Consider the following 14,995-nt stretch of genomic DNA (forward strand, 5'->3'; position numbering starts at 1 on the left):
AAGTGGTCAGTGAATTCCAAGATACAGTAACTTGCAGTAATGTCAAGTCAATTAAAATCTGAAATGAAAACAGATAATGCTGCAAATTACAGATGCTGTTGGATCTGTTGTACAAGAGAAAAGCAGGTTAACATTTCAGGTATCAAACTAATAATGTAAAATATTATTTCCCTACTACCTTTATGGGTTATAAAAGGTACAGGAATTAGAATTGATGTGCTTCTGGCTCCTAGATGCAGAGGAAGAATGATTATATCTTTATAAAAGTGCACAGAACACCATGTTGTTTGTTAACATGAACATTTACTGAGCCGGTTAACATGAGAAGAGGAGCCCATAAGTCCCACAAAGTGACAGAATCTCAGTGTGTCCATCCAATGCTGTAGCTCCAGGGGTTATTTACTCAGTACATCAAACTCCTTTCCATAGACAACACTACACACAAAGGGTCAGAGTTCACCACAATCCCAGCCAATCATCCTCCAGGTCACAGATAAGGCTGATCCGTGGAAAGCTTCAACTTGACTGCCTGTCCAGGCCGAACTGGCTTCTTAACAGTGGTGGCAGCTTCAGTGTCTTGGCTGCTGAAACAAAGAAAGTGAGGTCAGCTGACTTGTGGACCCTGATGTAATTCAGCTGGTGGGCGTGAATCCCGTTCCAGAGGTGTACTATATAACAGACAATAAATTGCAAACTCAATTCCCATCAATGGCACTTTGCATAAAGTCAAGACTGATTTCTAAATCAGACAAAGTTTACTGCATTCTAACTTGTACTGCCTATGTGGACAGAATAAACACAAGCTTACTACATATAGTAAAAGGGCACAAGCACTTTTGTGCATTCATATTTAACACAATATTGGGAGGGAGAAAAACAGTGACAAAATATTTGGAATTACTAAAGCTTTTTCAAAGTTACAGGTCTGCAGAAATGTTGTGATAAGGGGGAGCTGTTGGAAGTTGTGTGCAAGGTTCAATAGATAATGCCACAAATTTGCAGATGCCACTATGTTAGGAGGCACAGTAAGTTGTGTGGATGGGAGCAGGAAGTTACAAAGGGTCACTGACAGACTACATGAGTGGTCAAAAACTATGGCAGATGGAGTTCAATGTGGGGAAGTGGTGAGAGACTCGAAGCTGTGGAGGAGCAAAGGGATTTGGGGGTCCGTGTGCATAGATCACTAAAAGCTAGTGCATGAGTACAAAAAGTAATCAAAAAGGCAAATGGAATGTTGGCCTTTATCTGAAGGGGGCTGGAATACAAAAGTGAGGAAGTGATGCTTCAGTTGTACAGAGCCTTGGCTAGACCCCATCTGGAGTACTGCGTTCAGTTTTGAGCAATAAACCTCAGGAAGGATATATTGGCCTTGGAGTGGGTAAAGCGCAGATTCACCAGAATAATACAGGAAACTTTCGATTTACCGGCACCTAAATAACCGGAAATCTCAGTTAACCGGCAAAATTCAGGAGTAGGTTTTACTTCATATTTATTTGCCTTCTTCCATCTGTTGCTGCGCAAGGGTCTGGCTGCAGCTGTTGCTAAGCTACAGAGACGCTTGAAACTTGAGGCCACTGTTCTACAGTTGTTGCTAAGCAACAGGGTTTGTTGCTTTATACGGAGCTGTCAGCTCTCCCTATCTTTTACTATAGCGTTCGGTTAACTGGAATTTTTGATGAACCGGCACCACGTCGGTCCCGTCCGTGCCGGATAAAAAAAAGTTTCCTGTGCCGAGGCTTAAAGACTTAAATTGTGAGGACATGTTGCATAAACTTGCTTTGTATTCTCTTCGAGTTTAGAAGGTTCATGGTGATTAAATAGAGGTTTTGCAAATGATAAAGGGATTCGATAGGGTAAGATAGAGAAACTGTTTTCTCTGGAACATAATCTTAAAATTAAAGCTAGGCCATTAGGAGTGAAATCAGGAAGCACTTTTTCCCCACACAAAGGGTAGTGGAAATCTGGTACTCACTCCCCAAAAAGCTATGGATGCTGGGTCAATTGAAATTTTCAGGATGAGATCAATAGATTTTTAATAGGTAAAGGGATCAAGGGATATGAGCAAAGGCAGGTAAATGTAGTTAGGTATAGATTATCCGTGATCTAACTGAAAGGCAGAAAAGGCTCAAGGAGCTGAAATGCCGACTCCTGATCCTACGTTCCAACAATCCTGTCACCTCGAACTTCTCTCCTTACCCTATGTTATGTTCCAAGAGCTCACTGTATGATGAGTTTTCTGCCACTAACCTGACCGCCTGTGTTCCTGCTGCTAGCGCTTTCTGCGGTGACCAAATGACAGTAGGTGGAGATGTCTCTCGCCGACCATCTCGTAGACAGTAGTAGTTATTTGCAAATTTATGGCTAGGACCAACCGGGAGATTTGGTGGAGCTGGGCTTCTGAAAGGGAGCATTTCAAAATTCTGTCTTTACAAAAAGAGTTACTTAAAAGAGAACACAGTATCTCAAAAGGCCACACTGAGAACACCCACCATACTTTCACAGGAGGAGGGAAGGGAATTCAAACACAAGTCACTCTGTGCCATTCTCACACTTGTCGCAGTAGTTGGTTACACAGCAGCACATTGCCTGCTGCCCTCTTGCAATTGGGGAATGGTTGCTTGAAAACGACATGTATGGAACTGATCTCCCTTCCTCGGCCCCTTCTAGTATCAAGAATTGGTTTATTTTGTACGTTATCTAATTCCTGTTCCTTAGCGATCAGGAAAAAACAATTTAACTATTGCAAAATACTATTTAATATGTTCTTCAATAAGTCAAAACAAATCTAATAAATGTCTCTTTTGAGCACTGAACCTCAGGAAAGATGCATGTCAAAAGGATTACAGCATAGATTCACCGGGCAAGGTAAGGGATAATGCGGAATGGAACAGTTGCCCATTTCTAAGTCAGGTACAGCCAAGGTTAGATACAGAGTGACAATCCCTCTGCATCGCCCCATCAATCACTCCCAGGTAATGTGCAGTCAAAGTTAGATACAGAGTGATGATCTCACAAAACTATCACATCAAACAGCCCCATATCAGATACAGCACAAGTAAAACAGAGTAAAGCTCCCGCTACACTGCCCCATCAAGCACACCCAGGTCAGGTACAAGTCATTAAATCTACCAGAAAGTTAGATTCCGACAATCACAGCTTAGTTTATTTTGTGCATTACCTGGAAGTGATTTCAGTGTATCGAAGCTGCAACTTCGCTTGGAGATTCCTCTGCAGGAAAGGAAAAGACGAGTCAGTCGAAAGACACTTAGAGCCAGAAAGACCAAGCACGGAATAGGGAACAGGAGCAGATAGCATAGCTTCAATTCTGATGTGCAAATGCAAAAGGTTTGAGAATGTAATATTCAGCCGAATGTTGTCTTGATAACCTAACAAATAATGGTCAATGTATCTTCTCCCAATATTCTCCTCTCACCTAAAATTGGTGTCTTGTGCTGTGTATAGTTCCATCAATCAGTAATGCTAAAGTACCTCAGGAGGCCATTCTTTGTGTATAAGTTTAGAGAGCGAGTATTAGTGGAACATAGGAACTCAGCATCTTGAGCCATTTAATTAGACCATGGCTGATCTGCTTAATTCCATTTACCCGCCTTTGACCATAACCCTTCATATCCTTACCTAACAAAAATCTGTATTAGCAGACCATGGGGGCAGAAGTGCAGGAGGGAGGTGGAAAGAAACGCTCTGCTATTTGACAGCACCTGCTTGTCTGTCCTTATTCCAACATCCCATGATCCCTCCCTGCTTGAAAGTCAGTTACACTTGTGCAGGGGCAGGGGGTGCAACCAGTGCATCTTTTCCCCTACCCACCGCCACCCCCTGCCGTCTGCAAGTGAGGTCTTATCCTTGTGGTTATAGGCGAGAGGTGATCTCGATGGCAGGTTACCAGACATCATTACAGCACTCAGAAATCCTAGAATGTCCACTGCCTTTTCTTCAAGACCGTGGTGTCCTCAGTGTAATAGCAGAACTCAAAAGGAATGGTGCAGGTCCACAGAGGAGGAAACTTATAGGAATATATTTATCCCAGCAGCCTATTTGCTTACACACACACACACAATATATACACAATAGTCAATCTCTCATGGTATTATACATAGGAAGTCAAGACCAAGTATAGCCTTCAGATGAAACAAGGTTAGACAGCGGGGGAAATAGGACCAGGGCATGCAGATGTGATTCATTCATTCACTCGGTCCTTATTTTTATATATTTGATTTTACATTATTTGTTATTAAACAGCTAAACATGGGGCAATTGTGGAAGCAGAGAGCAAGAGTTGTTTGGAGCACAGCAGTTGCATTGCAGTACAGGGTTAAGATACATATTTAAGGCACGACAATATTACAAGAGGGTTTCATTTTAGCGTAACAATTTTACAGACAGTTCCCATTATAGATGTGAACACAACAATTAATAATGGGAAAAATGATCACCAAACTGTGACAAAAAATATAACCGCAAATAAGGTATACGCACACACCAGTGTTTTATTATATGGTTATTAATTACTATATGTGTATATATTTAGACCAGCCGCCAGTGTTTTATTATACATTAACTATATACAGTGTATATATTTACCCCAGTAGTTTCATTATACATTAACTATGCAGTGTGTATATATTTACCCCAGCAGTGTTTTGATGCATTAACTATATACAGTGTATATATTTACCCCAGTGGTTTCATTATACATTACATAGAAACATAGAAGATAGGAGCAGGAGTAGGCCATTCGGCCCCTCGAGCCTGCTCCGCCATTCAATGAGATCATGGCTGATCATCCAAATTCAGTACCGCGTTCCTGCCTTCTCCCCATATCCCTTGATCCCTTTAGCCTTAAGAAATATCTCCAACTCCTTCTTGAATATATTTAATGAATTGGCCTCCACCGCCCTCTGTGGTAGAGAATTCCACAGGTTCACCACTCTCTGGGTGAAGAAATTCCTCATCTCAGTCCTAAATGGCTTACCCCTTATCCTTAGACTATGACCCCTAGTTCTGGACTCCCTGGCCATCGGGAACATCCTTCCTGCATCTAGTCTGTCCAGGCCTGACAGAATTTTATAGGTTTCGATGAGATCCCTTCTCATTCTTCTAAACTCCAGTGAGTACAAGCCCAATCGACCCAATCTCTCCTCATACGTCATTCCTGCCATTCCAGGTATTAGCCTGGTGAATCTTCGCTGCACTCCTTCCATGGCAAGAACGTCCTTCCTCACTATGCAGTGTGTATATATTTACCCCAGCAGTGTTTTATGATGCATTAACTATATACAGTGTATATATTTACCCCAGTAGTTTCATTATACATTAACTATGCAATGTGTATATATTCACCCCAGCAACCAGTGTTTTATTATATAACTATTTACAGTGCGGATATATGTATAGCTGGTGTTGTTATATATTAGTGTGTATGTGTAGTTATATATTTACCCCCGCAGCCCAATTCCGCAACTTCTGAATGATCTTTGTCGCCGACGCCATCTTTGTTGTGAAGGACGAACACGCAGAGCCTGGCGGGTCGAAATAAAACTATTTTAAATGTTATTATTTTAGAGATTCGAGTGATTTTATTTTGAAAAAAATCGGGTGAATTTATAATAAATAACATTTAAAAAGTGAAATCCCTTCTTTTTGATCACATGTCAAAATGCGGGCACGGAACTCTGGGAAAAAGCGGCCCGTTTTTAAAGTTTATTTTTGAATTTAAAGCGAATTGAACACCGGGCCCGCGCGGGTTATCACACTGTGAAATGGTACAGTCGGGGAGGTCCCCCCGCGGGTTTAAAGTGCCCGGTTGGGCTTCTCTATAAATACAGGCCGCGCAGCCCACGTGCTCCTTTTCCACAGCAGCCGCCATCATGGAGGGTCCGCGGACACAGACCGTCAAACTGGCGCGGGTAAAGCCGGGGCCCAGGCCGCAGCGCAGCACAGCCTACCGCTCCCGGGCAGAGGGCGAGCGAGCGCGGCTCTCCGGGGGGTGCACCGACAGCGCGCACCACCCGTCAGACTCGCGTGGTTCACCGCCGGGCTTCACCTGAGGCGCAGGCGGCTGGGGCCCAGCGGGGCGCTGCCAGGCCCGCTTCTTCCCCCCCCTCCTCTCCGCCCCGGCCGCTTGTGCGGGTCTCTGCCCCAGCCTGTCGGAGCCGCCGTTGTTTTTAACCCAGTTGTTGGCCCGGGACTGGGTTACCGCGCTTCCTGGCTCCCGGGCCTCGCCGAAGGCCGGAAGAATTTGCACTTTCGCCTGGTTCGGTGAACTAACACTGCCTGATGTACCGAGACATTCAGAGCAAGGAACTTGGTCTCAACCCGGGCTGCCGAAGGCGCTCAATAACTGGCCTAAAAGGACCGGATGGAGGAAAGAATCAATTCACTTTTTTTAAATGGCTCCTGGTGGAAAATATTCTGCACAGAAGTTCCAGTAATTGTTTAAATTTAGGCTGCCTGGGTGTGTATCATGGAGGCTGGAGGCCACATATAAAGCTTACATTAACATTGCTATCCATTTGCAGATATTTCAAGCTGCAATTGCCAATGATCTAAAAGTATTGTGATCGACTTTATCCATAAATTACCTTTCTAGATCTCAAGGCCAACAAAATTCTAGGAAAAACAACCCTGAAATCAAGAACTATACATACATGCAAATAAATGGAGATTCTGAGGCTTCATGGGCTGCACTGTCAGGCTGGAGTTTGTATATCCTCCTTTAAACCATCCTGCCTTTACAATAGCATTCATTTTTATTGTTGCTTTTGGTATCAAATGCCCCACAGAGGGGAAGTGGGCAGGTGGCGAATAGAGATTTTGAGGAGCCTTTTGAAGACCTTTAGAGGGCTTGAGAGTGAGTGTAGAATGAAGATTGCTGAAGTCTCTGCCATTGATGGAGTACTGAAGGTTGCAGCAGTGAGTGGGGCTGAGCTGTGGAGAGATTTATAAACAGATGAGGATTTGGGAATTCAATTCATTGAGTAGGATGCCAATGCTTAGAATGTTGTATATCAAAAGGTACTGCCTGATAGTAAAATTATTAATTGTCCATATCACTGCACAGTTGACTGCAAACTGCTTTCTGTTACATGAGTTTTGTTTTATTATAGGTTACCAAAGTTCTTGGAAGGACTGGCTCCCAGGGACAGTGTACTCAGGTAAGGAGTTTGTATTAAGATTAGTCAGGCGATTACTACTGTAGTATTTTATAAAGCTGGATTGTGAAATGAGAAGCAGTATGTTGAAAAATAACATGGGTCTGCGGCTCATGAGGCCACCATTATCTTTTGATAAAGACTGCGTGCGTGCTACCCCAACAAATACCTGCACCTTCCCTTACGTGGATGGATAAACTTGTCTTCGAGTTCGGATTAATGCATCAGTCCTGCACCAAGTTAGACAATCAATCCATAGGCTTCATGAGTAGGGCTGGAAGAATCTGATCAGTATGTCATGGTGAATATGTATGTTGTGGTTCTTGCCTCTGTGTAAAGGATGGACACTTAGTTACAGGCATGGTGGGCCAAATGGCTGTCTCCTGTGCTGTAACATTGTGATTCTACAACTGGGCTAATAGATTTTGTTGTGTGGCTAAACATAAGTTTTTCCTCAAGTTGTGTAACTGCTCTGAAGCTGGGGTTTCCTCCCAGCATTCCCTGGGGTAATACTCACCGAGTTCTGAATGGATTCTGTTCCAATCCCAGATAAATAGGAGTAGGCCATTTAGCCCGTTCCGCCATTGAATGAGAGCTTGGCTGATCTGCGACCTAACTCCATATCCCTTAATACCTTTAGTTTTTAATCTGAGTAATAGATTTTTGTTAATTGATCTAGCATCAATTGCTGTACAACTGTTTCTACGTTCTGCTATTCCCCCCCACCCCCAAGTTAATCTTCAAGTGAGATTGCATTTTGGCTACAAGCAAAGAATCTTCCTAAGCTGCCAATATGCTGAAATGTGCAGCTGAATTTAAACCTTTTCTTGGTCTTGTAGCATGAGGCCGATCCAAAGAAAAGTGCTGTTGCCTCTGCTCAAACCTAGTGTTTGTACCAATGTGAATGTTCTATTTCTCACCCCAGAGTTCTGGCCTCTTGAAGGCCGTTTCCAGATTTGGGGGTGAATTAAGAGGGTCCTATTTTAGGATCCCTACTGTCAGAGGCTGAAACAATGCTTGTTTGTGTATTCAGCACCACACAAGACAGTTCATTAGAAAACTGGGCCACCAGAGTGAAAATTAATTTGTTTAAAGTCAGTGCTTCAGTTGTAATCAGACTGATTTGTCTGTAGGTCCGTGTGGAATTTATGGATGACAGCAACCGATCCATCATCCGAAACGTGAAAGGACCAGTCCGTGAGGGAGACGTGCTCACACTTTTGGAGTCTGAGCGTGAAGCAAGACGATTACGATAACAGGTAAATGCCCCGAATTTTAATTAAGGTATTCCATTACATCAGCCTTTGGATTCTATCAAAGGGGACCCTTAGTTACTACATTGTGTGACACCTGCGTTATTGTTGCTGGTCCCTCAACACCTCCTCTCTGGTGAAGAAGGCCCAGCAGCACCTATATTTCTTGAGGCTGAAGGGATGTAATCTGTCACCCCTGATCCTCTCTAACTTCTACCGCTGCACTATAGAGAGCATCCTGACAAACTGTATCACGGTATGGTATGGCAGCTGTAGCTCCCATGACCGGAAAGCCCTGCAGCGGGTAGTCAAAACTGCCCAACGCATTACCGGCACCCGGCTACCGACCATAGAGCATATATATCAGAAACGCTGCCTACGGAGGGCACGGTCCATCATCAAAGACCCTACCCACCCCAGCCACAGTCTGTTCGCCCTCCTACCATCTGGAAGACGCTACAGATGCATTCGCACCCGTACGACCAGATTTAGGAACAGCTTCTTTCCCAGGGCTGTCATCCTACTGAACTCCACAAATAAACACTAAAGCCTGCACATCTGCCAATGCACTTTATTATGGTCATATTTATGCTAATATACTGCAAGCCAAATGTATATAAATGTATGTTGAATGTTTAAGTGTCCTAATCCAAATTGTACACTCTCGGGAGCCGCAAGCCTACATTTCGTTGTACTGCACTTGTGCACTAACGATGACAATAAAAGTTGATTTGATTTGATTTTGTGGGTATATTTGGACTTTCAGAAGGCTTTCGATAAGGTCCCGCATAAGAGATTAGCATGCAAAATTAAGGCACATGGGATTGGGGGCAAGGTATTGACTTGGATAGAGAACTGGTTGGCAGATAGAAAGCAAAGAGTTGGAATAAATGGGTCGTTTTCCGAGTGGCGGGCAGTGACTAGTGGGGTACCGCAAGGATCGGTCCTAGGACCCCAGCTGTTCACAATATATATTAATGATCTGGACAAGGGAATTGGATGTAGTATCTCCAAATTTGCAAACGACAAAGCTGGGTGGGAGGGTATGCTGTGAGGAGGATGTTGTGAAACTCCAGTACGATTTGGACAGGTTGGGTGATTGGGCAGAAACATGGCACATGCACTATAATGTGGATAAATGTGAGGTTATCCACTTTGGTGGCAAAAACAGGAAGGCAGACTATTATTTGAATGGCAATAGATTGGGAGAAGGGGAAGTGCAGAGACCTGGGTGTTCTTGTGCACCAGTCGCTGAAGGTAAGCATGCAGGTGCAGCAGGCGGTTAAGAAGGCAAATGGTATGTTGGCCTTCGTAGCAAGAGGGTTCGAGTACAGGAACAAGGATGTCTTGCTGCAGTTGTACACCTTGACCACACCTTGAGTATTGTGTGCAGTTTTGGTCGCCTTATCTGAGGAAGGACGTTCTTGCCATGGAGGGGGTGCAGCGAAGATTCACCAGGCTGATACCTGGGGTGGCAGGAATGACGTATGAGGAGAGATTGTGTCGATTGGGCTTGTACTCACGAGTTTAGAAGATTGAGAGGGGATCTCATCGAAACCTATAAAATTCTGTCAGGCCTGGACAGACTAGATGCAGGAAGGATGTGTGATTCTGTGATAAGGGGTAAGCCATTTAGGACTGAAATGAGGAGGAATTTCTTCACCCAGAGAGTGGTGAACCTGTGAAATTCTCTACCACAGAGGGCGGTGGAGGCCAGTTCATTAAATATATTCAAGAAGGAGTTGGATATATTTCTTAAGGCTAAAGCGATCAAGGGATATGGGGAGAAGGCAGGGACAGGGTACTGAATTTGCATGATCAGCCATGATCTCATTGAATGGCGGAGCAGGCTCGAGGGGCCGAATGGCCTACTCCTGCTCCTATCTCTTGAACATAGTATGCAGTATTTAAAACCCAAGGTGCCATAACAACCAGAAACTTACAAATCTGACAACATTTGTACAGGTAAACAGAACCTAAGAGTTGGAGAAGTTTGACTTTTTAAAAAAAAAAAAAAAAATCAAAAAAGATTGCAAACTAGCAGGTAACAAGATAAGGTTTCCTGAAGTGCAGATCTTGAACTGCTTGGACTTGCTGAGACTGGATGTTGGGAAGACATTTTTTGTGGCAGTCTATTGAGTCACAGCAGTTTTATGGTCTGCTCTGCAACTAATCAAGAGCTGCACTTTGGAAACTAGCACAATTTAAAAGCAAATTTTGATAATGGGGCTGCACACATCTGTGCTCTTGTATAGACTACAACTGGTTTGTTCTACTCAGAAATTTGAAGCTATTTTTCATTGTTCAGTGTCCATGTAAGTGGTGCTGGCTGCTGACTGGGTCATGTGTAGCTATCTGCACAGGTAACTAAGTTTTACTGTGAAAAGAAAGGCTTGCATTTATATAGCGCCTTTCACGACCACCAGACCTTCCAAAGCGATTTACAGCCAATTAAGAACTTTTGAAGGTAGTCACTGCTGTAATGTAGGAAATGCAGCAGCCAGTTTGCACTCGGCAAGATCCCACAAACAGCAATGTGATAATGACTGGATCATCTGTATGTTGATTGAGGGATAAATATTGTCCAAGACACCGGGGATAACGCCTCTGCCCTTCAAACTAGTGCCATGGGATCTTTCACGTCCACCTGAGAGGGCAGACGGGGCCTCGGTTTAACGTCTCATCCGAAAGACAGCACCTCAGACAGTGCAGCACTCCCTCAGTACTGCACTGGAGTGTCAGCCTAGATTTTTGTGCTCAAGTCTCTGGAGTGGGACTTGAACCCACAACCTTCTGACTCGGGTGAGGGTGCTACTAACTGAGCCACTGGCAAAAAAGCAGATTTTAAATTTTTTTTTTAAACTGGTCTTCAACCAAATGTCAGTTTGGTTTGGTGGTGGCACTTCTTTGACCTAGAGTGTTGTGGGTTCAAGTCCCACTACTAATTTAGCACACTTTTTGGTGCTGTGCTATATTGTCTTTCAGATAACACATTGAACCAGTGCCTGTTTGGGTGGATGAGTGGGGGAGTTCTGGTGTCCTGCTTTCAACCAAAACAGATCAACTGGTCACTTATCTCATTGCTATGCACAAACTAACTGCAAAACATTGACAACACTTCAAAAGTAATTAATTGCTGTAAAATGCTTTGGAACATCCCTCGGATGTAAAGATGCTATATAAATGCACATTCTTCCTTTATCCCTAGGAGCTGGTTGTCTGAGGCCTGGGCATTGGGGGCTGACACCACTAGCATGGGTATTTGCGCACTATAAAAGTAACATGAGTCAAAATATTTTACCCCAAAGTCTTCAGAAATCCCTGGAGCTAATTAAACTTGACTGGAGAGTATGCGTTGCAGCTGCACTTCTTAACTTGCTTCGCATTTAAATCGTGATCATTTTTATATAAATCTAATCACAATCAGCCCAAAATTAGAACTTTCAAACTCAGGCACAACAATGGAAATGTCATGATTATTCGTCTGCTGGATTGGGTACTACACCAGAGTCTTCCTCAAAGAAGGAATCCAGTGCAAGTTTTATAGGCATTGATCTGAAAAATATTCGACATTAATTAATGGATCTGCTCCCAAATGACGTAGGAGCAAAATAAATCTGTATAAATGGTGTGTGATTCTAGAAAGCTATGGAAACGGGATGTCAAAAGTACATGCAACACATACACATCCTGTCTTGTGTGCTGTTTTAAGGATGTCAGCGTTGTCTGCCCTCCATTTGAACCCAGATTCTAGAATTGTAGTACAGCGACGGTCCATGTCCTTGTCCACTGCTGTGGAGAGCTGGTGCTGGATTGCTTTGCAGGATGAGGATGGTGATCTCTACATGTCCCCTTGCATCCCGAATCCTTGATTCCCTTGCCAGTTTTTTTTCCTAGCATCAGGGCAAGCTGTTGATCTCTTGCTTGTGATAAACTCCAGCTACCTTATCTTGTTACCTTCTAGTTTGCAATCTTTTTTGATTTTTTAAGTCAAACTTCTCCAACTCTTAGGTTCTGTATACCTGTACAAATGTTGTCAGATTTTAAAGTTTCTGGTTGTTACGGCACCTTGGGTTTTAAATACTGCATACAATGTTCAAGAGCCTTCTGCCATGCTGATGAGCAAGGTTCTTTTCCATGTTTAATGTCAGTGCACAGTATGGAGTATGCAAGGCCTGGCTTTTGTTCTTGATGTGCGCTCATTAAGATCATTGAAGACGGTTGCAACCGTTGATGCAACAACTTGCATTTATCTCGTGTCTTAAACATAGAAATACATTCCAGTCAGCAAAAGATGGGTCAGAAACTTAAACCAAAGGACTTTGATATGTCCCCCTCGAGTTTTGAAGTCTTCTCTACAGTATAATTGATGTAGCATCCGATTGACGGCTAGGCTATGTGCACAATTCCTGGAGTTGTGCTTGAACTCTGCTTTCTGATTCAAATGAGTGCTTACAGCCAAGCTGCCATTCAGAGCATCTAGGAGTTGTAATTTTTAACCATTCTGCAAAAATGAATAAGATTCTTCTCACTCCCCCAATTAATGTAACTATGGTGAACATCTGCACAGGTGTTTGTGGATAAAGATTGCATCGTGTTTAAGGCGCAGAAACAGGCCATTCGGCCCAACCGGTCCATGCCGGGCATGTTTATGCTCCACTCGAGCCAACTTCCACCCTTCAAACCCCATCAACATCCACCTATTCCTTCCTCCCTTGTGTTCATCTCGTTTCCCCTTAAATGCATCTATGCTAGTTACCTCAACTACTCGTCGTGGTAGGAGTTCCACATTCGAACTATTCTGAGTAAAGACGTTTCTCCTGAATTCTCTATTGGATTTATTAGTGACTATTTTCTATTTATGGCCCCTAGTTCTGGTCTCGCCTGCAAGTGGAAACATCTTCTCTACGTTTACCCTATCTACCCTTGTGTATAATAGTAAAGACTTCTCTGGTCACCCCTCAGTCTTTGAGTATTACCTCAGTTCTGGCATCATTCTGGTAAATCATTTTTGCACTTTGTTCAGTGCCTCTATCATTTTTATAATCTGGAGACCAGAACTGTTCACAATACTCCAAGTGTGGTCTAACCAAGGTTCTGTACACATTTAACATCTCTGCTTTTTCAATTCTATCCCCCAGTGCTTTGCTTTTTAGTAAAGGCCTTATTAACCTGTGTCGCTACTTTTTAGTGATTTTGTTTTAACTTGTTTTGCAGATCTACAAAACTGATGCCAACTGAAGCCCCCATCTAAATAGCTGGTTATGGACATTTACTACAATTTTTTGGAGAAAATGGAACAATAAATTTCTTGGATAAATAGTAATCGTTAATGTGGAGTTTGTTGTTGGGCCTAATGTTTCATGGAAGAGGTGTTTGAGCATGGCTTGGTTTTCTTAAAACATTGTAAAAGGTAAAACAGAAAATCAACAGAAGCCCTGGATAGCACATGGGAGGGAGAGTGACCCTGCTCTTAGTTGTGGGCTGCATTTCACATTGCCCCTGCAGATTGGAAGCAAGAGATTGCTTTCACAGGATGTCCCACCAACCATCCGCATTAAAGAAAGAAAACTTGCATCAATATAGCACTTTTCACACATTCAGCACACCCCAAAGAGCTTAACAGCCAAAGAATTATTTTTTGAAGCGTTGTCGTGGTGATGCAGCTCAATACGGAGCTAATTTGCGTACATTAAGATGCCACGAACTTGAGATGACCTCAGCTTTTCAAATAGTGCCATAGGATCTTCTACCGGAGTGTTAGGTGCATTTCTGGTCAGGTGTGACTTGGCTACAAGATATTCCTGGCAAAAACAGGTGGGAGCTTCATTATAATAATGCAATGAAAAGTGGCCTTTAGAAGAGTGTGTCCTGGTTTTCATGACTGGAATGGATTAGTTATAGCTCACACCCTATAAAACAGACTCTTCTAAATATTCCGAGGTTGGAGAGGAACTGTCCAAGTAGGAATACTCTAGACAAATACAGTAGAAGAATGTTACAAGAAAAATTAACTATTTAGATTATATATGTACCAATGGGTTAGCTTGTGCCATTTTAAATTTGTGCCAGGGTATCCTCGGGGCCCTATATAAGGGCCAGTTTTCTGAATGTGTGGCCTTTAATATGGACCCCTGCCTGTGGGGAGTGTTTGTGGAAGTTGCGGGTGCACTGCCCCATGACTGCATGGAGCACCCGGTGATGTATGCTCTCAGCAGGTGGCTTTTGAGAAATCGGCATTTATAAAGTTTGCTCCTGGTAATCTGCACCTATCTCAAGTTCCTGATCCAAAGAGATCTCGGTGTTCTGCTTTAAGATTTATCTACCCGTGGGGCAACAGCACTAAGAATAGCCCTCCAGATTCACAAAACTCCAAAACCAGCAAAGTAGAACTATAGGTGGTAATAAGACTCCGCTTCACGGGCTGGATTGCCAGGACTTGGGCCACGAAAAGCTCCATTGGTCGCAGTTTGGGCATTTCTGGGAATGGCTAAAGATAATCCTCATTCCGATTTTGTTTAAAAACACAATGAAGAGCCTCTGAATTTTACAAAACCCAGCAGTAACCTG

General features: G+C 43.3%; 2 protein-coding genes across 4 annotated transcripts; one reads left to right on the forward strand and one right to left on the reverse strand.

Moving 5' to 3' along the window:
• Positions 1–283: 283 nt before the first annotated feature.
• Positions 284–5,569, reverse strand: ndufa7 (NADH:ubiquinone oxidoreductase subunit A7). Of its 3 annotated transcripts, XM_086004770.1 has the most exons (5): positions 5,461–5,569; positions 3,179–3,228; positions 2,253–2,397; positions 1,944–1,961; positions 284–636 (listed from the first exon to the last, which is right to left on the reverse strand). In XM_086004770.1, exons 1-5 carry the CDS (start codon positions 5,509–5,511, stop codon positions 517–519), a joined length of 384 nt encoding a protein of 127 aa, XP_085860896.1. In that variant the 5' UTR covers positions 5,512–5,569; the 3' UTR covers positions 284–516. The 3 variants fall into 3 exon arrangements, with proteins under 3 accessions (XP_085860896.1, XP_085860894.1, XP_085860895.1); XM_086004768.1 differs by lacking the exon at positions 1,944–1,961 and having other exon boundaries at positions 284–584; positions 2,248–2,397; XM_086004769.1 differs by lacking the exon at positions 1,944–1,961 and having other exon boundaries at positions 284–581; positions 2,248–2,397; positions 5,461–5,568.
• A 278-nt stretch (positions 5,570–5,847) lies between these two features.
• On the forward strand, positions 5,848–13,747 carry rps28 (ribosomal protein S28). Its single transcript, XM_086004771.1, has 4 exons — positions 5,848–5,927; positions 7,128–7,175; positions 8,306–8,431; positions 13,643–13,747. Exons 1-3 carry the CDS (start codon positions 5,889–5,891, stop codon positions 8,426–8,428), a joined length of 210 nt encoding a protein of 69 aa, XP_085860897.1. The 5' UTR covers positions 5,848–5,888; the 3' UTR covers positions 8,429–8,431; positions 13,643–13,747.
• The last annotated feature ends 1,248 nt before the right edge of the window (positions 13,748–14,995 follow it).

The sequence above is a fragment of the Somniosus microcephalus genome, chromosome 13 (assembly GCF_052327205.1).
Source record: "Somniosus microcephalus isolate GS21.2 chromosome 13, FLI_Smic_1.0, whole genome shotgun sequence".
Taxonomy (NCBI): Eukaryota; Metazoa; Chordata; class Chondrichthyes; order Squaliformes; family Somniosidae; genus Somniosus; species Somniosus microcephalus.